The 24,535-nt window shown below is 42.9% G+C and overlaps 1 protein-coding gene across 2 annotated transcripts in view; it reads left to right on the forward strand.

The window, feature by feature from the left end:
* The window catches only part of elp4 (elongator acetyltransferase complex subunit 4), a 58,791-nt gene that overhangs the window by 7,539 nt on the left and 26,717 nt on the right, over positions 1–24,535 (forward strand). For both annotated transcript variants that reach the window (XM_059355983.1, XM_059355991.1), the window contains exons 4-9: positions 1,172–1,306; positions 2,769–2,905; positions 6,398–6,482; positions 9,445–9,633; positions 13,769–13,877; positions 16,593–16,699. In XM_059355983.1, coding sequence (XP_059211966.1) covers positions 1,172–1,306; positions 2,769–2,905; positions 6,398–6,482; positions 9,445–9,633; positions 13,769–13,877; positions 16,593–16,699 — 762 coding nt within the window. The remainder of the gene's footprint in view (positions 1–1,171; positions 1,307–2,768; positions 2,906–6,397; positions 6,483–9,444; positions 9,634–13,768; positions 13,878–16,592; positions 16,700–24,535) is intronic.

Here is a 24,535-nt window from a genome sequence, read left to right on the forward strand (position 1 = left end):
TTTTTAGGCCACACGTCTTGACAAACCATCCACAAATAAGCAAACATGGCCTCAATATGTCTACTACTAACATCCTCCCTGTACAACTGTCAAAAATACATTAATGACAAACTTTTGTTTACCTTTTAGTCATCAGAAGATGTTGGAAATGTTCTGCCTACTTGTATAAGTATTTTTTGTCACAACATATCAGTCAGCTTCCGCTGTAAAGTATTCAGCTTGGTTCACGCTGATTAGACCATGATTAAGCAGGTATTATTGGCGCACAGCTTTCCCCAAGATGTGTCAGGGTCAACGGGGGTATCTGAGAGGTCGAGGGTGGCATGGTTGTGGCATTGTTGAAATGTTTCCCGATGCATCATTCTGTGAAGAGGACCGTAGCCCCAGAAGCTGACTGCCACCCAGCATACAGGAGGAGGGCCTCTCTCCCACTGATTGATAGTGGGAGGGGTCACAGCCTCACCCTCTCTTTACATATCAAAGGCTTATTAAGAGAGGGGGACTCCCAATGGGGATATATCACATCATTTAGTGTTTTCACAGCTACATTCACAGTATGCTAATCTTCAGATGCTATGGTTGTACTTTATGCATTATGTTAACATGCACACAAGAAACAAACTTATTGGACGAAATCATTTACAAGCAGGAAATTTGAGATCACGTTTACATGCACTTAGAACACCAAGTTTACTCGCATCAGCTAATCAGTCAGATTTAACACCCACCCTACCATGTTTTTTAACCAAGGAGCAAGATTTGTTACTGGTGGTTGCACAGTGAAGAACAGGATCTCTTTTGAGGAAGCTCACAGTTTTTTTTATTGTGCGCATCACATTGACTTTTACAAATAGTCTACTTTTCAGCTTTAGAATCTGACTGACTTATTTAAGGTCCAGTTTAAGTCAGGCATTCGATCTAAATATGTTTTATCCAAGGACAAGGATAATTTATCTCTCTTTACAGCTGGCACAGTGGTACTTTTCCTGTGTAAAGACACTGTCATACACGTGCTATTTTCACAGTTTTATCTGGGTTTTTTCAATTTCTTTAGCACAATTAAAGAAACCAAGTATACTGTTTGTTTACATTCAAGAAATCAGGATAAGGAGAATTAAAATACCTCTTGACCATCCACAATCAACAAATTTTAACATATTATTTTGTGCAGGAACTTCCGGCTCCCATCTTGGATGATGTTGCAATCCACAAACCAGTGGAGCAGCCCAGGTTGTCTTGTGAACCTCAGGACAGTTTGGATGCCATGAAGATTGCCTGGCGCTATCAGAATCTTCCAAAAGTACAGGTAATCCATTGATCACATGGCAGTTTATATCACCTATTATTATAATGATTGCAGCATATTGGCGGAATGGAATATTCAGTAGAATACAGGTAACTTCATAATTATGTTCTTTTTATTATGAAAGTCCAACATGTGTCTCTGTTAATGATTGTATGAGAAAGAACAGCAATGGCTCTCTGGTCTTAGTGGTTTGGCAATTGTCTCTACCACTAAATCCATCAGCTTCTAAACTCCTTTGTGGAGTGAATGAGGCCTCAGCCTCTCCTTTCAGAGCTGGACCAGATTACTCACACTTAGCTGGCAATAGGTAGGCTTTTCACTGGTCCCCAACTCACATATACACACATACACACACGCCTGCACCCCTGCTTAGCCTGGGAAACAAGAGTACTTTGCAGCCTGTGCATTGACATGTCTGCTCGCTCAACCCTATGACCCAGACCTGCGCCTCTGTCTTCCCCCAAATCCCTGCCTTTCCCCCTGCTAGGGTCGGCAGCCCTACACTCTTTCTTCCGCTTTGAGTAGAGGTGACCCTCCCCTTCTACTTCTCTGCAGTCTCCCCCCTTCAGTCTATAATCCATATCGCTATGTGGATTAACAGCACACAGTGTGTCCCTGGGGATCCTCTCCCTCTTTCTCTCTCCCTGGAAACTTCTTTATATCTGTGTCCTTTGCTCACCTCTCCCCCTTCCCCTGTAAAATCGTCTTTACAAACCACTAGTAAGCCCCACTAGAGGATTTGCATCCCAAATTCACCCCCAGAGTCAACGCTTACTTTCCCCTTACACACACCTCTCCTGGCATAGCCCACTGTGTCGCTCTCCCGATGAAGACATCAGATCAAAGGTGAGGCCGTCAGGGCGGGGATGGAACGCTAAGCGGGTTGCCTAGCTCACAAAGAGAAGATGAGCCCCTGACCCCCCTGCCCTGCTGACCCCCTCGTCCCGCCAGGAGAGGGACACACCGGGGGCCCTAATCCAGATTAGGAGTAGATTAAGGGCCCCTCTAACAATGGAATCCCTGGTTTCACTGAGAGAGAAGAGCTAAAACTCTCTCTTTCAGCTGCAGGAAAACATCCGCCTTCCCCTGCGTCCCTGACACGTTTGCTTTCACAGCCAGAAGTGGACATTTATGTGAAGAAATGATTAAGAGCGTGGTCGTAGTGGTTATTTAACTTCTCTGCTGTAGGAATGTTGAGGAATGACCCATAAACAATGCAATTGCATTACCATAGTATTGTGAAGCACACTCAGTTAACATATTAGAAAGACAAATAAGATTAATTTGCTTTGTGAATTGTTTTATTGTTAGCTGAAATGAGTTAAGTGCACATCATTTGTCATGAGAAGTTTAAAGCAAGCAGTATTGTCAGACAGATTGAAAATACATTTAAAGGCTCATTTATTAAAGGGCTTTAGTGTTCATATGCTTTAACATGAGTTTGACTTGTTCACCTGCTCAGAGTGCACTGGCCTCTTCATCCCGGTTCGGGCACTACTATGACGTCTCCAAGACCATGGAGCCAGAGATTCGCCAGGCAGCCAAGTGCCACCGCTTCTACCTTCCAGAACATCTCACCCAGTCATCACCCACACACAGGTAAAACGACAAGACATCATCCACAGAATGCATGGAAACCAATGAGACACCATCTGCAGAACACAGGCACACAAACATGACATCATCCACGAAATAGAGTTACACAAATAAGACATCTTCAACAGGACACAGGGAAGTAAACATGGCATCGTTTGCAGAATCCAGGTAAAACAACAATGCAGAGAGGCCAACACGTTTTAAAGAGAGCATACTGTATAACCCCTGCAACCAGAGGGACTGCAAATTTCATTATCGCTTCTGCGTATTCGATCCTTTATTGATTCCCATATTGATTCTGATCAATTTTCTGTGTGGAAAATCGTAGGCTTAAACAGGTTTTCAGCATCGATGTAACTGCTTCATTATCCCCGAGTCTGAACTGCAACAGTCAGTCTGTCATCGTCTAAAATGGATGTAATGGGAGAATATTTGTACAGCATTCATTTTCATTTAGATTTTCTTTGTCAAAGCTGCTAAGCCAGCCTGTGTGGCACAAATTTTGTAATCAAAGGATATTTACCTTTGATAACGGGTGTGATGCTTATTAAACAGTGACACATGTGCATAGAGTTGCAAATACATAGCCTTCCTGAAATGTAAGCCCATGGTGGATAAAAAGATATTTCAACATATTGCTGAGTTATCATTTTACAGCAATTTCAAGCAGCACTCTTGGCAACTTTCTTAATGAAATGAAGCCAAGCTATGGAGCCTTTGTTCCTCTCTGCCATGACGCCTTCTTTATGCAAGTTTCCAGTAGACACATGAGTTTGATGTCATTGTTTTACACTGTACAACTGTCACAAAAATATTCTGGCATTGGTAAAAGGAATTGATAAGCTCGGAGGCATATGATTTCGATGGATCAGACAATTTGAAACTTGTTCTCAACTGGAACTGGTTCTCAATTGCCATCCATGCACTAGCATGTGCATGAGAAAAAAAAATCAACTTAGCTCTCTTAGCTCATTACTGTGTGCAGCCCTTTGAGATACTCATTTATGAGAATTTAATAAACTGTACAGCTGCAACTTAAGATTGTTTTCATTATCAATTAATATTTTTGACTTTAAAATGGCAGATATGGTGAAAAATTACTTACCATACTTAATTTAAGTTTTATGTAATACAGAATAAACAGGAGGTACTTTCTTTTCAGAAGCAGGAATCAGTTAATGTGTGACATTTCTACTTGAAAAATTACATGACATTACTCAAAAGTTATTAAAAATTGCAATAGTTAATTGTTAATTTTTTAAAGATCAGCTAATTGATCAAGCAATAGTTTCCGCTCTAACACAGTACAGTGTAATTTCTTAGTTTTGTATAAATAGTTAATGAGAATAATTAAAGTGCTTAAAAATCAGAAAACTTTATTTATCATTACAGCTGAACTCTTAGCATTGATGGTTTTTTTTTAATCATACTTAAATAAAATGTTAAAAATTAATTTTAAAAGCTCTGTATTCTTACCCGTAAGCCAGCTGTTATAAAACAGTTAAAACCAGCTTGGTTCATGCTTTACACAGAGTAGTTTGCCTTTGGCCTAAGACATTCAGCCTCTTGGAAAGGTTGTGTATGTCTATTCAAATAAGGGTCTTGTTTGCTCAGCGTCTGTTTGATTTCTCCTACGTTGAGTGTATTTAGGGTTCAGAGGTCATGCAGGCTCTTTACCAAGAGAGTGCTGTTGAACACACAAGGGCACACGAAGGCACACTCACACACACTGGGTAAATACAGCAATCTGGAGCACAGAGGATGTAGAAGAGGCTTTATAGAATCCCCCTTCCTTTATTTCAGCAAACAGAGACTGTTTAACAGAGCGCCCATGCAAACACATTAAATGTTGCAGATATTCAGTTAAAAGTTTTTCACTAGTGTAGACCATGAATTCACTGTTTTACACAATATCAGGTCAGAACTTAATAATGCTGATTAATAGGCAACAAATAATAATCTCCATTGATGCTGGCAGTGTTGTATGGCAGTGCAGTGTGTACGAGTGGCATGGTGGTACTGTTGTGCCGTTGTGGCGTCTGAGCGGGTTATAAATCTTACAGACATTTTGACAGCAGGAAACTACACCTGCACCGCACCATTGTGCCTCCAGCCCCGCCCCAAAACTGACACGCATACACACACGCGCACATACACACACTCAGCATATTACACACGCACATGCGCCACACAAACTCCTAAGCAGGCTACTCCCCCTTGCACGTGTCCACAGCCCCATGTTGATACCCTAGCTGTTAAATTGCTCCGTTTCACTTGAAGGCATAATTGGCACAAATTGCTCTCTAGGTGATACAGATCCTGTTGTTTAAGACCAAGCATCCCCCTTCTCTCCTCCTTTCTTTCCTCAGTGAAAGAGGAACGCCAAGATAAAGAAGCTTCCCTGTGTATGATCCTAATTAGCCGACGCACTAGCCCCTGTAGCTAAGCACCTAGACCTTTTTGGTACCTGAATGAGGGGTGCTCAGTAGGGGTGGCTAAAACACAATGCCGTCCCACACAATGGCTGCCAACCAGAGGCAACCTCCTGCTCAACTGCATGTCAAACCATCCCAGCCCCCTACCTCAGAGCAGGGGCATGGGCAGAGAGGCTAAGGAGGGTAGGTGTCCCTCTTTCACCAAACCAGCTCTATCATTAGCCCCAGCAGGGTCAGGAGGCACCATTGTTGGGCTGAATAACTGAAATAGAGTACATGGATGTACTTGGCGCTAGTGTAATCAACACGAGTGTGTATTACTGTTCTTTATGCAGGGCTATTGGCGTGTGACCAATCTATGTGTATCAGCTTTTGTAGCCTGCAGGTCAAATTGACAACTGACATAGCAGCCCACTGTGACTCACGACAGAGTGGTCATTACAATGGTGGGGCGTTCTTAAGTTGAGGGACCTGTGTAAAAAGATGGGGTTAACATTCCTATTGGCCATCCTATGAGCACATGATGGACTCAGCAGTAATCCATCCCTTGACTGTTGCTAAATGTAGCTCTGATGGTGCTGTAGGCCCTTTGTCAGTAGTGCACATCTTACCCCTGATTACACACCAAAATGCTGTTCCCTGTTAATTTCCGATATCAGCCCATTAATCCCCCCCCCCCCCCCCTTCTCACTTATTGTCTTTGTTGTGTGTATGTTTGTGCATATGCACGTCTCATCTGTCTGTTTGTCTGTCCGTCTCGGCACAATCAGATCCTCGGGGAGCTGACAGAGAACCAGTCATGTTGTAATTTAATCAACCAAATAAATTAATTGGATCTCTTGATATGGATCATCTGTCTGCTTCAGTGGCTCCAGAAAAGCACAGTCAGGAGGAACATGCTGCAGTCATAGAGGATTAAGCTACTGCGGTGAAAGGCTTGGCCCAGTTTTATCAAAATGGTTTCAATTACAGTTAACATGTCCTAAGTAAGCCTTTTGTGTCCTCTCTCTGGTTGTCTCCTCCACTGTGTCCACTCTCTCCACTGTCCTGTGCTTTTCAGTACCATGCTTGAGTCCTACTCTGCGTTGCTGAAGTCACTTCAAGAGGTCATACACAGGGAGGGCTTCGATGTAGCAGCCCCCATGGTAAGAACCAGAAGTGGATGACTGTTTTGCATTTGTTTCTTTCAACCTCTATTCAGAGCGGGTTTGTCACATTTTTTCTGCAACTACAACCTTTTGAAATGTGTATCTCCAATTATTGTCAAACCATTTTAAGCAAACCAACACAAAACCACACACTTTCCTCCAACGGGAAATACATTGCTCCTGTGGCGGGTTTCCTATTTTGTTGCATTACAACAAACTTTTCTGATCTGTTGCCACTTGCTTGTTGGTGTTGTAGACTCTGGGGCCTTTAAGAACAGGCTTTCATAAACTGAGATCATGTGACCTACCTGCGTACTTTGTTTAATTAGTTATGTGACTTCTGAAGCCAAATGGTAGCCACATAACTTTTTAGGGGCCTCATACAAAGGGGATGAATACATATGAATGAACCACCAAGACCAATTGCTGGTTCAGCCCATTCAACCAGTTGAGTTAGAGTGAAGCGTAAAATGGCTTCAGTTTTGTTTCTTGATTTGACACTACATTAGTAACAAAAGCACCTATCAGTCCTGTTTGATCATACATTCCCAAAATCAAATCCACAATTTATAAAACCAGGCCCCTAGTGCTTGTGGATTTATTTTTGTTTTGTTTTGGCCCCCAATTGACAAAATTGCGGAACATTGCGGAAATGCAGTAGGCAAGCAGTAAGCTGTTGCTTGCAGTGATGCAAGACAAAATTCCAGACAACATTTTTTCTTTTCATTCACTAAATGTCATTAAAGGTGAATTCTTTGAGTTGCAGGTGCTCATTTTGTGTTGCAAATGTCCGTTGTAGCCCCATTAAGTACGATGAGCCCATTCAAACTATTGTGCATTTAAATTGTTATCTGAGATGAGATATGCTTCAGAGAGCATAGAAGCAAAGAGAGAAACCAGATCTGCATCTGTGACCCCAGAGCTCTTCTGTCACATTCCAACCACCACTTCTCTCGAGTCTGTTTACCTCTCTGTCACCTGCTCAGTTTGGCCTCACCTGTGTATCCCAGCTGTGTGTGTCTTACCTTTGACATACATCTTTTTAATAATCATCAGTTCTCTACAGAATGCCAGAAACATCCATGGCCGCGTCTGTTTCCCACAGGACCTAGTGTAATCCTTTTAACACTGTGATGTGCCTGTATGTACTGTATGTATATATACTGTGTGTGCGAGTGCGTGTCTGTGTGTGTGTGTGTGTGTGCGTGCGAGTACGTGTCTGTGTATGTGTGTGCACGCCTCCTGCACCTTATTCACCTACTTTCAGTGACCCCTCTGCTCGTCACCTGGAGCCACCTCTCCCCTGTCACTCACACACAGGAGTTACCTCCAGTACCCCCCACCCTCTCTCCCAAGCGCTGTCACTCACACGCCAGATTAACTGCTGACATCATTAAAGCACTGTGGCCGCCTGACATGCTGTTGGCACAGTCCAGGAATGCAGACCAGCACGGAGCGACATGGGCACTGGCACAAAAATGCCCAGTATGGGTGATAGTCACTGTGTGTGCGTTTTATATGTTTATTTGTAAATCTGTCATCATGGCTGGTAACAAGATGCAGCTATCATATAAACTGTGTTATATAAATAACAGATTGAAACACGGATTCATCCCCCGGAGCATATTTTTGGGAGTGGGACAGGGGTGGCAGCAGGACTGTGAGTCTCCGAGAGATTGGCTAGTGATTAGGTTGAGGTCCCAGGCTGGCTGTAGTCTATATGGCTGGCCTCTGGTCCTTGGCTGGACTCGATTGGCACTGTTCCCTGATTTTTCTATAGGCTAAACTATAGGAGTTAAGTTTGGCCTCTCCTCTTGATGCCACAGCAACAGTCGTGTTACCACAGTTCCCCCCTGCTGGGCTGCAGACATAGAAATTGAAATCTAATTCTATGGCCCCCAAGACCTGCGTAGGCAAAGCCTGTTAAACAAAGAAAGGGCATATCTAATAATGACAAAGGCGTGCACACACACAGCACTAATACTCAAGTAAGTTATAGAGATGTAGCACTGATGTTGGATGGTGTAGAAGAGGATGAATGTAAAGTCTGGTGTGAGAGTACTCCTCGAGGAAACTGTGAGCCAACAGTGAAAAACTCCCAGAAACAATGGGGTTTATTTTTCTAAGATGCCTGCGATTTAGATCCAGATCCAAACGAAGCTTAGGTCATACTGTTGTGAGAGGAAGCAATGGGGAGTGGGGTAGAGGAGTTTTTGGGAGGGTTGAGATAATGAAGGGGGAGGGATAAAAGAGAGGAGAGGTTGGGGAGGGGGGAAAAAAAGGAAAAAGTGAGCAGATTTTAGGCCAGAGCTTTGTTAATCACTCTTGGCTCTCACCTCAGTAATCAGGAGCCATCCTGAAGAAACCCCAAATAAAAGGCAATTGTAGCAAAGGTTAAAAACCTCTCACAGTTTGGACAGGCTCCTCCATTCTCTCAGTTTCAGTGATATATATCCCACCACTGTTTGCCCACTTTTTCTCCGTCTTTCGTGAGAGTGGGTTACTGTTGATCTCTTGTGGTGGTGGTGGTGGTGGGGGGGTTTCAAGGGAAGGCACTCCACCCTTACCCAGGCCCCCTTGGCTGCAGAGCATCGCTGTTGTGCCAAGAATGTGCTGGGGTTTCTGGGTGGCGGCCATATTGGAAGCCTGTCTGACAGGTCCATTGTGCGTGTGTCAGATGGCCTCTGTGATTGGGCAGTTGTGTCCAGTCACGTTTGGGCACTGTGTTCCGATCGTCTGTGCTGTTAGCAGACTGTCCAGTCGCTCTCTCCCAGAGTTTGGGAATACTACTCAAAACAGCACCTTTCCAAAATAATCTAAAAGCAGCAGTCTGTTAATCGTCAGATGCACTTTGGGAGAAGTTGAAATCAAATAAAACTGTAAACTACTGTTAGTGTGTGTGAGCACATTTGCATGATTTTTAACACATCCCCTCCTTGTTGCTTGTTCTTTCTTATAGTCAAAGTCGCGTAACATCCTGCGCATTGGCCTTCACTCTCTTGGCTCGGCCCTGTGGGGTGATGACCTGTGTTGCCATGACAACCCTAGAAATAGCCACGCCCTCACCACCTTTCTCTACGGACTGCGTGCTTTGCTGAGGTCATCGCTGTCAGTTGCAGTACTTACTGTGCCTTCTCATCTCATACAGGTAAGACTATTTTTGACACAAGAACAACTCGGCACAGTTCATGAGCCTCAGCACGCACTTAGAATACAACTTATCTGATAAGCAATTACTTGCTGAGCCGTTATAGCCACATAGCTAGTTTCAGTTAGTTGAGTTGAGTTTGCATTGGTTTCTGGGATTTGTGGTACTGCAAGAATACCATTATATGCAAGGTAAGTTATAACTGCAGTGGGCTCTGCTTAGGTCTCTTATTCACCTCTTTGTCTTTCCTTCTCTGTTGTGCACTAAAGCACTTATTTTTGTGTGTGGGTTGATGTTTGGCCTGTGCGCTTTTTCTTTGTCTTTTCCATTAAAGGGGAACAAAGTTTGAAGTCTTTTGTAGTGGGGCCTCCTCTTGACACTGCAGTCCAGTGTCACCCTGGTATGACTCAGGCCTGCACAGGGCCTCTTCCTCCCGCATTGCTCCCCCAACAGACCCAGTCGAGTGCACACTTCATTCAAAGGCCTCTAAATCTATGTTTGTTTGTTTGGGCTTTTAATTACTTGAAGCTGTTCACAATGAGAATCAGTGCCTGTGTATGCATTTTACTCTCTTACAAATATCCCTCCGTGTGTGTGTGTGTGTGTGTGTGTTTGGGGGGGTATGAGTCCGCGTGCGTGCGTCTGTGTACAGTCTGGCCTCTCAGTGTGAAGGTGGAGTCATCTGCTGAGGCATATGGCAAACCACAGCCCTCCCCCAGACAGTCGACCATAGAAGCACACTCACCAGAGAAGCCATCTGAGACTTTCTACTAAAATGTTTTATCTCGCCTACACTTAAAACGCCCTACTTCCTTATAGTCCTCCTTCACAGCATGTAAGCTGCATTGTCTCTGATCCCTTATATAAAGATATAGGTTGATGCTTAACTTTCAGAACAGCTGTGTTGTCACAACATGCTCTGGCTCCAAGCCTATATGCTCAGTGCACAGCGGCTTTGGCCTAGTCAAAAAAGGTAGAGTGGCTAACTAGCAGATGTCAGCTGTGGTGGGAGCGGTCCCCCTGTCCCTCTCTGGCCTGGCCTCCAAACCCTTAATCTGTCCCCTCCTTCTTCTCCACCCTGGGGAGTAAAGTGAATGAGCGGGGGAAGAAGAGGAGAGGGGGAGATTTTGGACTGAATCAGGTGTTTGGTGACTAAGCCAACATAGAGGTAATGAGAGGCTGTTAAGATGGGCATCTATGAAATGACCTTATCATTAGTTAAATCACACTTGGTTTGTCAAAAAAAAAGAAAAAAAATTCTAATTGATCAGCTGAGGTCACCAAGGTGTGCAGGCTGCTCATTTTAAGTTAATAACAACAGTGCGCCTGGTGTTTTAAGAGTTGACTGGTAGCAGAGCTTCTTTCTGCCAGTGTCTTTGCTTAAATAATTAGCTTAGTTAACAAAGTGTGGCCTTTGGAAGACTGTCTAGACTAGTAGCAGTGGGCTAGCTGGCCGAGACCATGCTGGACTTCCTATCCATTATTGAGCAGCTTGGGAAGTTGAGCAACTCGCTGAAAGCCTCCTCACAGCAGCCCAGCGCCACAGTCCATCTGAAACATTAATTAGGCTTGTCCTAGTCGGGCCTCCTCCATCATACTATCTCCTGCTACCATACCCACTCTCACGTAAACACACACAAACACAAAATACACAGTCTTCCTTCAAATTGATCTAAATACACCTCACCTGCTGCTCTGGCAAAGTGGTGTTCTAACCTATGCAAATATTTAGACTCTGGGTTTGGACTGGTCAGTTACAGTCATTTAGTACTCTAGTGGGGCTAAAAAAAACAACCTTATTTTTCAGTCCTCAACAGAAATGCATCATCAATATTCAATTTTGTTTTTACCTTAATAATGATGAGTTAATGTATCTATTTATAGCTATATAACTGCTGAAATTATTTAGTTGTTTAATTATTTGTTTAATTATTTATTAGTTAGTTATTAAAATTAGTTAGTTGGTTATTATTTAATTATTTAGTTTATAAAATAACAAAAAGATGGCCCCGGATAAGCAGAGGAAAATGGATGGACGGATGGAATAACAAAAAGTTATTAAAAACAGACATTACATTTTCCCAGAGCCAAAAGCAACGGCCGACAGTTCAAAACATTAAGATATGTCAGCACATCTTTGGCATTTTTCCTTAGACTACTGAAATTAGCAATATGTCATTAAATATATATTTCCAGAATATTCCAAAAATAACAACCTTGAACAGCATTTTATTAGATATCATTAAAATTCCTGAAACTGACCTGACCTTATTAGCTGATCAGTTAATGTTACTTAAACCCTTTTCCCACTGGACAGAAACACAACTAACATCTGTCTTTTGTGGGAAAGGTTACAATTAGTATTCATTCCCGGGACACTGCAGTATCATGGATATTTATCAGCTGTGATTTTCAGTGATTGAAACATGACAACTGGATTGCTTTCTACTGTTTACTCACTCTGTTTTCCAGCATGTTTGTGACTTTAGAACGTGACACACACCCAAAAAAATGTTTTGGAAATGTTTTTTTTTAATGTATGTTTACACGACAAACTCCTGCTTTCATTTTAAGCCTTGGAAGTGATGTGCATTTATTTTGTCTTATATATAGACTCTACTCTCCCAAGACATTACACAGACAGAGAAGCATCTGCCTCCCTCAGAGTGATGCATTGAATTTTGGGTAGACTCTGCACTCACCATGCTCACAAACAAACACAAGTAAAGAGAGTCGTACTGCAAAGCAAAACCAATTGAGCCAAAAAATGCTGAAATTGGGGTTCATCAGTAACTGGTTACATGAAGGGACTATGGTTTAGATACTGCAGGATGAATGAATGCTGAGCTCTCCCTGTGACCTGTCAGTCAGAGATGGTCAGTTGAGGCACAGGATGTTCAGAGGATTTACACCGATAGAATCTGAGCTAATTGAGCCAGCATACTTTTAATGCAGAAATTATGTGAGTCTTGTTTGAACCCCCTATCAATTATAAATAAGATTTTTTTTAAAGATGTACACCTCCTTCAACTCCAGGAGCTGTGGAGCATGTGCATGTCTTACTGATTTCGTTTTTCCCTTTTGCCACTGTACTGAGCAGCTCTGTGTGGACACTTTTGGATTCCTCTGACTATGAAACTTTTGAGTGTTTGCCAAGAAGCCTCATCTGTGTATTTAAGTAAGCACAGAATCATTATTATGGCCCAGACAAACTACCACAGACAAAGTTTTAGACCCTCTCTCTCACACAGACACTATTGGCCATACTGTACCATTAGTGTTCTGAATAATTTGTTGTAGCCAAACTCTTACACTGGCTTTAATTGCTGTATTTTGGGTGACCTCAGATACCCTGTAAGTGCTGGCGGTCCTGACTGGTGGGATATGCATACTTTAAAAGTAGGACAAAAATGAAAAGGAAGAAGAAAGAGTGGGGAAAAGACATGAAGGCATGAAAACTGCATTAGGCGGTGGCAGCCAACACAGAAAGAAGGATGTGAATGATTCAAGAGGCAGAGAGATTAATAATGCAGGACTCCCTCTTTCCCTCCATCCCAGTGTCCCTCTCTCTCCCCTCCTCTCCCTTTACTCTCTGCCTCCACCCTTTTGTATGTTTCGCCTTCCTTCTAGCTACTGTATTGGCCCCTGATGTGTCCTGTTTGTTGTGAAGTCACTGACCTAACCAGTAGGGGGAGCTCTCCCCATCAGGCCTCTGCTGCTTTCTCCCTCTTCCCCTCTGCCCTCCCCTGCTGTGTGCAGGTTTGAGAGTGTGCACCAACTGTGCAGCTTTCCCTAAAAAATGTTGTTTGATGAAGTAAAATAAATTCAGTGTGCTGCCTCTGACCTTTCCCATGCCACTTTTGTAAATGTATGCACGATGTAAGGTGTATGTCCATTTGCCGACCCCGACATCACCTGTGTCACCTCTATCAGGGCTCTTTCCCCTCTATACTTCATCACCCTCACCTAAGCCATGGGTAGAAATGACCTGGCCACGGGACATGATGACCTAATTTAATTGCAACACTGATGGCCCGTCAGGAGGCTTTTAATTACCTGCTCATGTTTCTCTCTCTGTCTCTGTCTCTGTCTCTCTCTCCCTCCCTCCCTCTCACTCACTCTCTCGACCCTACAGGACAGAGCTCTAATGGGCAGCATAACCAGGCTATGTGACAATGCCATAGCCCTGGAATCATTCAAAGGCTCTGAGAGAGAGACCAACCCACTCTACAAAGATTACCATGGTAAGAACACACACACTCGCTTATCTTTCTGTCTTTTTTTTCCATCAGATACACACATACACACAAGCAGTGCATTAAGGCTGGGGCTGGGCTGTGGATGGAGGCAGGGCAGCCCCCTTGCAGGCCAGGCTGTCAGTGCGTGTTAGTGTGCTGCTGCTCAATCAGACGTGCTCCTCAGTAGACAGGCCGGGGGGGATTCAGCTGCCACGCTGTACCCCCTCTCCCTCGCACCCTCACCCCCTCCATCCCTGCCTCCCCCCCTCCAGCAGAGCCTCTCTCCCTCTCTCCCTCTCGCCTCGCCCCCTCTCCATCCCCAGTCCCATACCCCTGAGGCTCTGGAGCAGAGCAGACCAACACTGGGGAATCGATATTCTCACCATCACTCTCTCTTCCTCTCTGCCTGTATCTCTCCATCCCTCGCTCAATGTCTCCATGGCCAGCATGCTCTGCTAATAAATGGAGGGCAAGGCTTTCAGTAGGGGAAGAGGACACCGGTAAGGGACGACTGGAGAGACGGAAACTAAAGAAGGGCGGGGGGGGGGGGGCAACATAGTTTGTCTACTCTCCCTCGGTCCTTACCATCACTTTTCCTTTACGGCTTTACCATTCCCTCTTTCTCCCGTTTGCTTCCCTCTTTTCTATCACACTCTTCGCGCATAAAGGTCAGTTTAAGCGAGAGCGGTATTTTTAGCCGTGCCTCTCGAACTCTCCGACTCACTCTTGCGCTTTTCCTCTCATCCCCCCTTCCTCCCCTCCTCGGGTTAGACAGCCCCGGTTGTGACAGATGAAGGGATGAGGAGTAAAAACATTCAATGGCAGATTTTGGTTTCATCTAACAGCATGTTTTATTTAGATAACACGTCCCACAGTGATCACATTCCTCTGCATTGTAAAGGCAGGTGGTATGTAAACCCACTCAACATAAGACCGTTGTAGTGCTTAATTTTTAAAATAATTTTGTAGAGCCAAAATGTTCTTTGGAATTTGCAATTAATATTATTTGAATTTCTTGTTCAAGAATATATTTGCCCTCTGTTTAACCAGCCAGAGAAATTCTGGTTGGGTTATGAAATACATTTATGTGCATGATTGTTTTGATGTGTGTTCATGAGTGCAAACGCATCTGGTACGAGTGTGAGAGTGCGTGCGGATGCGCGTGCATGCGTGTTTGCGGCAGCAGTTCAGGGCTGCTCAAAGCATGCTGGGAAGCCTGTCACTGCAAATCAGGCAAGGGGAAATCACCCAAGTGCACAGAGGAGAGAACCCACCATCCCCCACTTTCTCTGTCTGTCTCCCTTTCTCCATTACTCCCTCGATCTCTTCTTTTCTCTCTCACGCTCATTTATACCACCCCACTTTACAGTACTTTCCTACTTTTAAAATGAAATGAAAATATAACTTTGTGGGTGACAAGAAAAGACAAGCAAAAAGTAAAAACTACTCCAAAGCTTCCTTCTATCCTTTGCAGGAATCCCGAGCCTGTATGTTAGCTTTGTGTCCCTCGTTGCTCTAATGTGTCCTTTAATTGGCAAATTTTCTTAACAGTACACCCATCCTCCAGTCTGTAGAGAGAAAGAAGACAGCAGGATTGCTGCTATTGATGTTTATATAGACGTTGTTTTGGTTATAGATATCTAATAAGTTATTTTTTGGTAGTTTTGTTTCAAGTATTGCAGGTGAACAAATCATATTTAACTCTTTATTTACCTTCCACTATGTTCCTATTTTCTGTCAGTGGAGATTACCTACTGACCTTACTCACTACCTAACTGTGCACTGAATGTAGGTTGATTCACGTAATATGGAACCAAAGTTCTTAATTGCTAGTTCTACCTGTTTTTAGCTGTAGCTGTTCTACCTGTTTTTAGCCTAATTTTTAGCTGTGTACCATTTGCAACATGTGCTGAGTTTAGCACAACATGCAGATTCATGTGTGAGTCACACTATGAAAAGCACAACTTATACACCGGAGCTGGAAGGCCTATTCTGTGGGTTTACAGTCAGGTACAACAGAAACAGAGAGAGTTGAGTATAAGACAGTTGGTCGTTGTTGCTACAACATCGTAGGGTCTGTGAATGAAAACACAACCAACATACTAATGCACATTAAACAGCTTCACCCAAATCTGCCGATCACTGTGATGATAAATATTAAGTTGCTTTGAATGTTTAAATATAGCCATGGTGGAAGTAATTCAAACCAATGCAAAGGTTTTTTTGTCATTATTCTGTGTTAATTCAATAGCCTAGAGATCATATTTTGGTTCTATAGCCTGATGTGACCTGTTGCTTTTGGAAAATTGTTTGTTCAGGGTGCTACTGAAAAATTACCCTATTTTTAAAAATAAAAATTGTTTACCAAAGTTGCCAGTCGGTAAAATGCTGCCTCAGTCTTTGACACTTGGACTGCTGTCTATTCAAAAGAAATGAAAAGAATCGTATAAATCTTAGCAGTTGCCACATTTAAATAGAAATTGCCTGTTGTGTGTAAAACAACAAACAAATCTTTCATGTATGAAATCAGTTTGAGATCAGCTCATCAGCTTTGTAAGTTGCACTATTTTAAAAAGATGTTACACTTTAAAAACAAAGCACACAACTTCTGGCCAGTTTATCATAAACTGTGCACATTGTGGAATATCTTGCTTCCTCTTCTACTGTAGTTTTTATGCACTGCACCATCCAGTTTTAACCTGCTCTCACTTTCCTTCACAGGACTGTTACATGTACGCCAAGTACCTCACCTGAACTGTCTGGCGAGTAAACTCCCTGACCACAAGGACCTGGCCTTTAAGCTCAAGAGGAAACAGTTCACTATTGAGGTAAGTTGTCAAGGTTACTCAACATAGCCAGGATTACTTTATAAACAAAACATAGTGTTATGGGCTTTATTCTCTTGTTGTACTTGTCTCTCAGTCAGAATTTTTTTTTTCCTCTAATGTGCTTTTTTGTAACTGCCATGTAAACATTAACCTAAAACAAGAGCTGAATTTAGATAAATAATTACATTAAATTTGTTTCCATTAATAATGTTCATAGCAGTGCTAAAACTAAGTGTTGATGATAATGAGAAGTCTCTCGCATTAGTTCTGCCTGCCTGTGTTTACTATTGGGTGTCAACATCAAAGGTGAAGCTATTGATTATACACTGTTGCAGCAACACTTACTTCAGAGTAGTGTCAAGAGGCGACAGAGTGAGAAAAATGTCTGTCTATATTCATGAATATGCAATAAAAAATACTGGTGCCAGTTTAAGTTAAAGATATAGTTCACATTTTTGATATGCTAAAGCAGTATGAATTAATCACTAGTCAAGATTTTAATGCTTGGACATGTCCTCAGCCATCCGTGACAGACAAAAATGAAGCAACAGCAACAAGCATGGTTGCGTCAGAAACATTTTAGGCCACAATAGCTCTTGGGGAAGTAAGTTGCTATAGATGGTAGGTGCTGTGTACTTTGTCTGGCAGGTCGTTGATCATTCACTCCCTAGCCGACAACACCTAAGATCTGTTGAGAAAAAGGAGAAGTAGATCACAGCTTTACTCTATACTATTGCCTTTAAGCTCATTTGAATGGCAGTGTGATCAATGGTGGTTTTAGGTAGAATAAATGGATAGATGCAAGACGGGGAAATATTTTTTTTTTTTTTTTACAATATCACCTAAATCATATTCTGACTCGTCTGCAGTACAACCACAAGTCACTGCACAACTAAGTAAAATATGGCTATGTGATTGTCATACAAACACTGTATGTTTGAACTGAATTCGAGAGGGAGGAGCCCAGAGGAGGACAGGAGAAAGAGAAAGGGTATCCTCGGGCTGTGACGGTATATACATTTTCTCACTGCTGTGAAAAAGCAACGTATCTCCATAGTTTTACGGTTCTCTGCAAATGCTTCCAACGCCCCAACCGCTGTCGCCTTTGTAAAATAAGTCCATTATGATAAATCCAACGCAGAATCACTTTTTATTTATGTTCCCATGTTGAAAAGAGTCATTGCTGTTGTTAGCCATCCAGTAGCAATCAAATGAGGCTATGCGTTCAGTCTGTTGACCAATCCGAGTGCTCCTGACCACTCTGATTTTAAATACATTGCACACTGGAAAACGAAAAAGATCGGTCCTACAAAATAAATTGCAATGATGATGGTGACGACCTTGTCAGGTATTGTGGTGATGCAGGTATTGTCACAGATTATCCCCATGACTAATTGTATAAGTAACTCACTATTCACAGGATTAAACTGTTGAGCAGCACTTAGTCTTTCATTAGGGCCACGGGGCAAGCCCCGAGCACTATTGTTATACTGTGGATTTTTTCTTCTTCCTCTTCCGGACACAATTTCGTCCCCGGACAAATTAGCAACAGCCTCATTGGCTCCCATATTAAAAACGCAGGTAGATTTCTGTGGAAAAGCATATTTAACAGTTTTTCAGATCGCTCTTACAAAGCTATTTCTTCATTTTTCTTCACAAAAAACATATGTAGCTGTTCAGGAAGGACTCAGGACGCTCAAAGTGAAGTCGGATCAATGATAGGTATTATGGTTTTGCCAAAAATGCTTTCTGTTCGAGGCCAGAAATTCCAGTCTGTCCACCTCTGGCTGCTGTCACTGTGCCAGAAGATTCCACAGCTGTTAATTTCCGTTGATTGCTCTGCTCTGATTGGTCGACCGCAAAGCATTTGATCCTTTGATGTGATTACAGTTACAGATACACGCATACACGCACACACACATGCATGCGTAAGCGCACACACTCCTCCAGATACACATGCTACACACACACACACACACACACACACACACATTTTGAGGATGAAAGGGCATAGGTTGCTGTATAAATAAATACTTGAAAAGGAATGCTTGTTGTAGGTGTGCTCCTTGTATATAATATAGTATCATAACATTACTAGTATTAATTGTTTGTAATCTCTGAAGAATCTCATCATAGTGTACACACACCGGCAATAGCCCCCAGAATTTCCCCAAAGGAAATTTTCTAGTTAACAATATCGTCCTACAAGTATTAGAACAGTAATTTAATGAATAACAACAAGATAAACAAAATATTTTACTCAACAATTCAAAACTCAGTTGATGACAAAGGGGTCCATGAAAGTGCCATGAGGTTGCAGGTTTTTGTTCCGACCAAGCAAGAGCACACTTGATAAAACAAATCAACTGAGTGAAGACAGCTCAGATGATTGAATGAGTTGAAACAGGTGTATTCCTGCATGGTTGGAATGAAAACGTGCAGTGACACCGGCCCTTTTAATGAATCAGTTTGAACCTGGTATAGGGCATGTGCATGGCACAGGCTTGTATGGGCTTATCATTCCTTCATTCATTATGATTTATGATTTCTTATCCTCTTTCTCTTTCTCTTCCTGTCACAGACACATCCATTTTGCATGTGTCACATCATCACTCTCGCTCGGAGCAATCAATCTGTCACTGAACTACCACTCTAGAGACAAATTAAGGGGCCCTCCTCTTAGCTCAGGCTCATGATTGGTCCTCATTACATTATCATTACCTTATCACACCCTCTGGTCCTTGGCTCTTAGTGAGCCCTATTGTCTCAGCCAGGAGGTGAGGGGGAGGAGAGGAATGCCCCCCTACCCCCCAAACCTTTTCCGCATCCTACGGTCAACCCCTTCTCATTTTCTGCAAACCTTCACCATCCTTCTAACCCTTTCTCCTGTCTGCATTGGCCCGCTCCCCCTCCTTGCTCTGACCTCCTGAATAGGCCACTCCAATATAGATTTATATGGTTCGTAAAAGTCAAGGTGGTTATCCTCAATGGTCTTTTAATTAGGCCTCTGTATTGGGCAGGCCAGGGGGCAGCGGCCTAGAGCATCCCTGTAGCTCTGTGGGGCCTGCATACTGTGTTATATATCCCAGCAGCACATTGTAAAGACCAAGCTTTGTCTGCCTTCCTTGTTTAAGGGGCTTTATTGGAGTTTTCTGTTGAATGGTAACCATACCCTTGAATGGCCCTCATGCACATAGTATTAAAAGAGTGATATCCACAGAGGACTTTTTTAAAAGTCTAATATGGCTGTGATTGTTGACACAAGAGAGTACATATTATGAAATGTCAATCACAATCCTTGGCCATGACACATTTCTATGTGTCAGGGAATTTCCCAAAGAACATTGTATCTATCACCAGTCATGCATCAAATCAATCAAAACACGCATTGTAATACCCTATTACATTCTCGTGTTGGATTTATCTGGCACCGCAATTGGCTGTCATTAATTAGTACATCACCTTAGATGGAGATGTCACAAAGGTATGAGTGCATGTTGGCTCTGCATCCCTCATTGCAGAGATTGGTTTATATCAGTATATCAGTGTATAACTTTGCATGCAGGTCTACCTTTGTGCTCTGACTGTGTGGCTCATCATATACTTTGTTTGACCTGGTGGCCAACTGCCTCGGTGGGCCATTGATTGACACATGAGATGGTGATTGGATTCTAAGCCCAGTGTCTGATGTGTGACAGCTCACACCATCCCTGCTAATCACCTCATTTACTCAAGCTACAGGACTCCTCTGCCTGGGGCCACATAATACAGCATTCTCTTACCAAGTTTTTGTGCTTACAGTCGTTTTTCTTCCACACATCTATCACGGTGGTGATAAATCACTCCTCCTGCTGCTGTGCTCTTCTTTCAACTTTTGACTCCATATTTTAAATGCAGCGAATTCTGCCTCACTCTGTGCATCATCTATGTGGATTAAATTGTGACGTTGTGGTGGTGGTGAATGACATGTGATTGACAGCGCTGGCTTCTCACCGTTTGGGTCAGGCGGCTACATGTCACCCCAACTGTGAATGGAGTCATGCTGGTAACTAATTTCTTAACTGCTGTTTGACTCACACTTCTATCACCTAGTGCCTCAGGAATGAGAATGTATTTGTTTGTCAGCACACACAGGGAGTACAGGTTTAGTCAATAAAGACTTGCTTTTGTTTTCAGTTGTTTGTTATAATTCATTTTTCCTAATGTGATAGGTGTCAGGACATTAATTGCCAGCCCCACACTCCGCACCATCATTAGGGTTCTGTTGGTTCCGTGATAAGGTTACCTCGAGATCAGTTGACGGTTCCAAGAGTTCAAACTGCGGTTGATGAGTGGTTATTAGCCAGGACGCCTGAAGCCAGAATTAACCCATGGCCCTGTCTGAGCAGGTAGGAGAGTGTTAGGTGTTTAGACAAGATTAACACATACTCATAGACACAAACATTTCTTACTCCCACACGCAGAGATATTGACATTCATGCAACGGCACAAGCACATACTTATTGAGAGACGCATGCACACAGATCACACGCAATGTGTGTGAGAATTTTCCTTGCTCGCTCATATTAAGCCGACACAGGCTTCTGTCACTGCTTTCACAAGGCAAGATGCTTTGAGGATGAAGCTCTGAAGAATGCAGGTGGTACGCAATTACATTCTGCTTACCTTTGTGTGACCCTTTAAACTGACAGGCAATGTGCCTGTGGGGTACCGGGGTGCCAGAGGGAGGTCACAGGGTCAAATACAGTATAAGATGAGGATTTGTGTCAAATTAGTCTCGTCTTAGACAGGCTATTTGGAGGCGTCACTGACGAACTCTGTCACTTGGATGTCTGTGTGTATGTATTTGCTTCGAGGAAAATTTGGTAGTTTTGGAGAACTGTCAGTTTCATGTTGTTGTTTTTTTCATTTTATGTAGTTATTTCAAAGTAGCTGTTACAGACACCTAAAAAAAGTTATAGGAGAGAGGAGGATGATTTGCGATAATGGTATAGGCCAAATTCATCCCCAAGATATCACTGTGGCTAATGCAACATTGACTAATGTAAGCTGTTTAGAGTGATGTAAGTGTACAGTTATTGGTTCAGAGATATAAATGCATGTTCATAGGACAAATACGTCAAATTCAACACCTGCAGCTGCCGAACAGTGAGGTCAAGGCTTTACTGAGCACATATGTGACATGGGAAGCAAAAAGCCTGCTTACTTATGTCACTATGTTCATATCAGCGGTGTAAATGTAAACAGAAAGAACAAGCCCTTCAAGTTATGTAGTTCTCGGGTGGGCTCCCCAGTGGGCAGTTTCTCTCAGGGAGTCCCCAGAATTGCTTGGTCGGAAAAAGCCCCAAGTCAGAATTGCAACAGAGAAACTCAAATTCTCCAGAAATTTTTTAGCAACATTTTTTTTACCAGGCTAATCTTTAGCCAAAATACAGCACATGTCATGCATAATAGAACTCCGTTGGTAAATCAAATACAAACTGTGCACTTTCTGTGCAATCTGTGCAAAGATGAACACAATTATTGCCACAGAGAGTTGTAAAAACCTGTTTCAGAGAGCTGTAAATGGCTCTGTGGTGTTGTAGCAGATATCTGATAGGCCTTGAAACTTCAAATCTTTTATTTCCTGAATTTTATTTCATCATCTCACCAGTACCTGAAATAACACGCCCCCACAAGCGACAGGCTGCTTTTAGCCCGATCACCCACAAATTAGTGTCCAAAATAGCAAACAAACACAAATGCTTAATGTCAGCCAGAGTTAAAAGTAATTAAATGCTTATTTAGTTTATATAGTGATAGCATGACAATTCACTTTATCTTTCACTATCACTTGACCAAGTCTGCTCTCACACAAACTTTTGTTTTCTAATGACCATCCCACATGACATGAACTTGACATCAGCTGGCTGAGTATATTTTTAAGCTGAGTGCAAGCAAAGAGGGAGCAGAAAATGGGAATGAAGAGGATGATGGTGCTGAGTAGAAGAAGACTTAAGGATAAAAGGAAGCCGAACTGAAAGAGTCCGAGGGAGGTGTATAGAGTAGGTTAATGTTTCTTGGCATGTCCTCAAAACGTCTTTAAGACAACGCCTGTGTCTGCCCCCTGTTGAAGCCTGTGGGTGCCGAGGGAAGGGTGTTAATGGACCTATGTGAGGAACAGAGCGAAGGCTCGGAGAGGAGGGGGGAGGCATAAGCGGAGAGGAGCAGTTAAGTGATTCTCAGGTCAGGTCTAATTAAAATGAGGGCTTTTCCTCAGAGGCACCAAACCGTCTTATTGAGAGCGAAATAAAAAGGGAGGGAAAGAAAGAATTGTAGAATGCAGAATGAGTTAGACAGAGACCCGGTCCTCAGGGCTTGTTTGTGTATTTGCTTATATGTTTGTTTGTATTCCATGCCTGGTCGTATATCTGCTTCCCCATGTCTCAAATAATGCTTGGTACTAAAGATCAGAGAAAAGCCAATGTTGAAAAGAACTCATATGGAGAAAGAACTGAACTGGGTCATTTAATATTTACTTCCATTAGTAGATCACAATGACTATTCACAGACTGAAAGTAAAGCAAATACAAACAATAGGCCTACTGGATGTCTTGAACCTATTAGCAGCTTACAAACAATCCTTAGGTTCTTCATACATCTCATCTGTGATTCCTACGCCTGCCTTGGGAATCGCGATCAGATGGGAATGGACCTTTTGGAATAATATTCCAATTGAATAATTTATACTTCCTCCCTTGGTGCACACCAGCCTCTGTCGCATTTTGGAATGAGGTGTGCTTATGGTTTGTGCATGTGTGAGAAAGGGAGAGAGAGAGAACCCGGCGTAGGCCAGTCAGTGGCACGCGATCGGACCCCTCAGCCGAACAATATTCACAACATACATCAGATTTGCATCTATTATTTAACAGGGATTTTATCTATTCTGCAAATGTGCATGTGTGTTTGAAAAGGCCCAGTTTGTAAGGTCGCTATGCTGAGTCTTGGGTGTGTGGGGGGGTGCAAACATGTGCATGTTTTGGGGGTTTGTTTGTTTGGGTGTTGTGGTAAGTGCATGGACTTCTTAAATATTGATCTTTGGTAAATCTGTTGATTGAGAACACCAAACCCACTTCCCAAACAAAGAATGACCTCTTTTCTTGGCATAGATAATCTGATGTGAAGTCAAAGTATCCTGGGCATGGAGGGTGGGAGGCTTGCCCTGCCCAGGTCAAGGTTCAGAATAATTAAGGACACTGGCTATAACGATCTCCAATGAGTTCAAATGGGTATTTTTATAAAGGTCAAACGCCTAGAGAGAAATAGGAGCAGCAGTTTTGTTTGTAGTCTTGTCAAAGCACAGTTAGAGAATATCTGGGACTCTGCCAAATGTGCTGCCCTCTATACTATATCAACACAATGCCGAAACGTTTCTTGCAAACGAGGAGTATTAAAGGAAAACAAAACAGGGCATATGTGCTCCTCCTGCCAGACTGTGTAAGAGTGTGGTCTGCCTGAACTCGCCCTGGAAGTGAAGCTGTTTCATCAGTGAGCAGTGAACCTTTAACATGGTCCATGCACCACTCAGCCCCCATCAGACTAGACTGGCCACATTGGACTCAGACCTGATTAAAGTAGCCCTAGTTGTCTTCAGCTTCCATTAGAGACAGAAAGGGAAAGAGGCTGTAACTTGCATGCCACCCTACATCCATGGGGTCTTGTGGTACTATAGGGTATGTGTAAGTGTGTTCAGAAAGGGCTCGCTATTAGCATAATGGTAGTGACTGAGGAAGCATAGGCCCCTGGTGCTTATAAACTGGGTCTTCACTGTATCCTTGGCTTCTGAATCTTTTTGTT

Source organism: Centropristis striata, chromosome 2 (genome assembly GCF_030273125.1).
Source record: "Centropristis striata isolate RG_2023a ecotype Rhode Island chromosome 2, C.striata_1.0, whole genome shotgun sequence".
NCBI lineage: Eukaryota > Metazoa > Chordata > Actinopteri > Perciformes > Serranidae > Centropristis > Centropristis striata.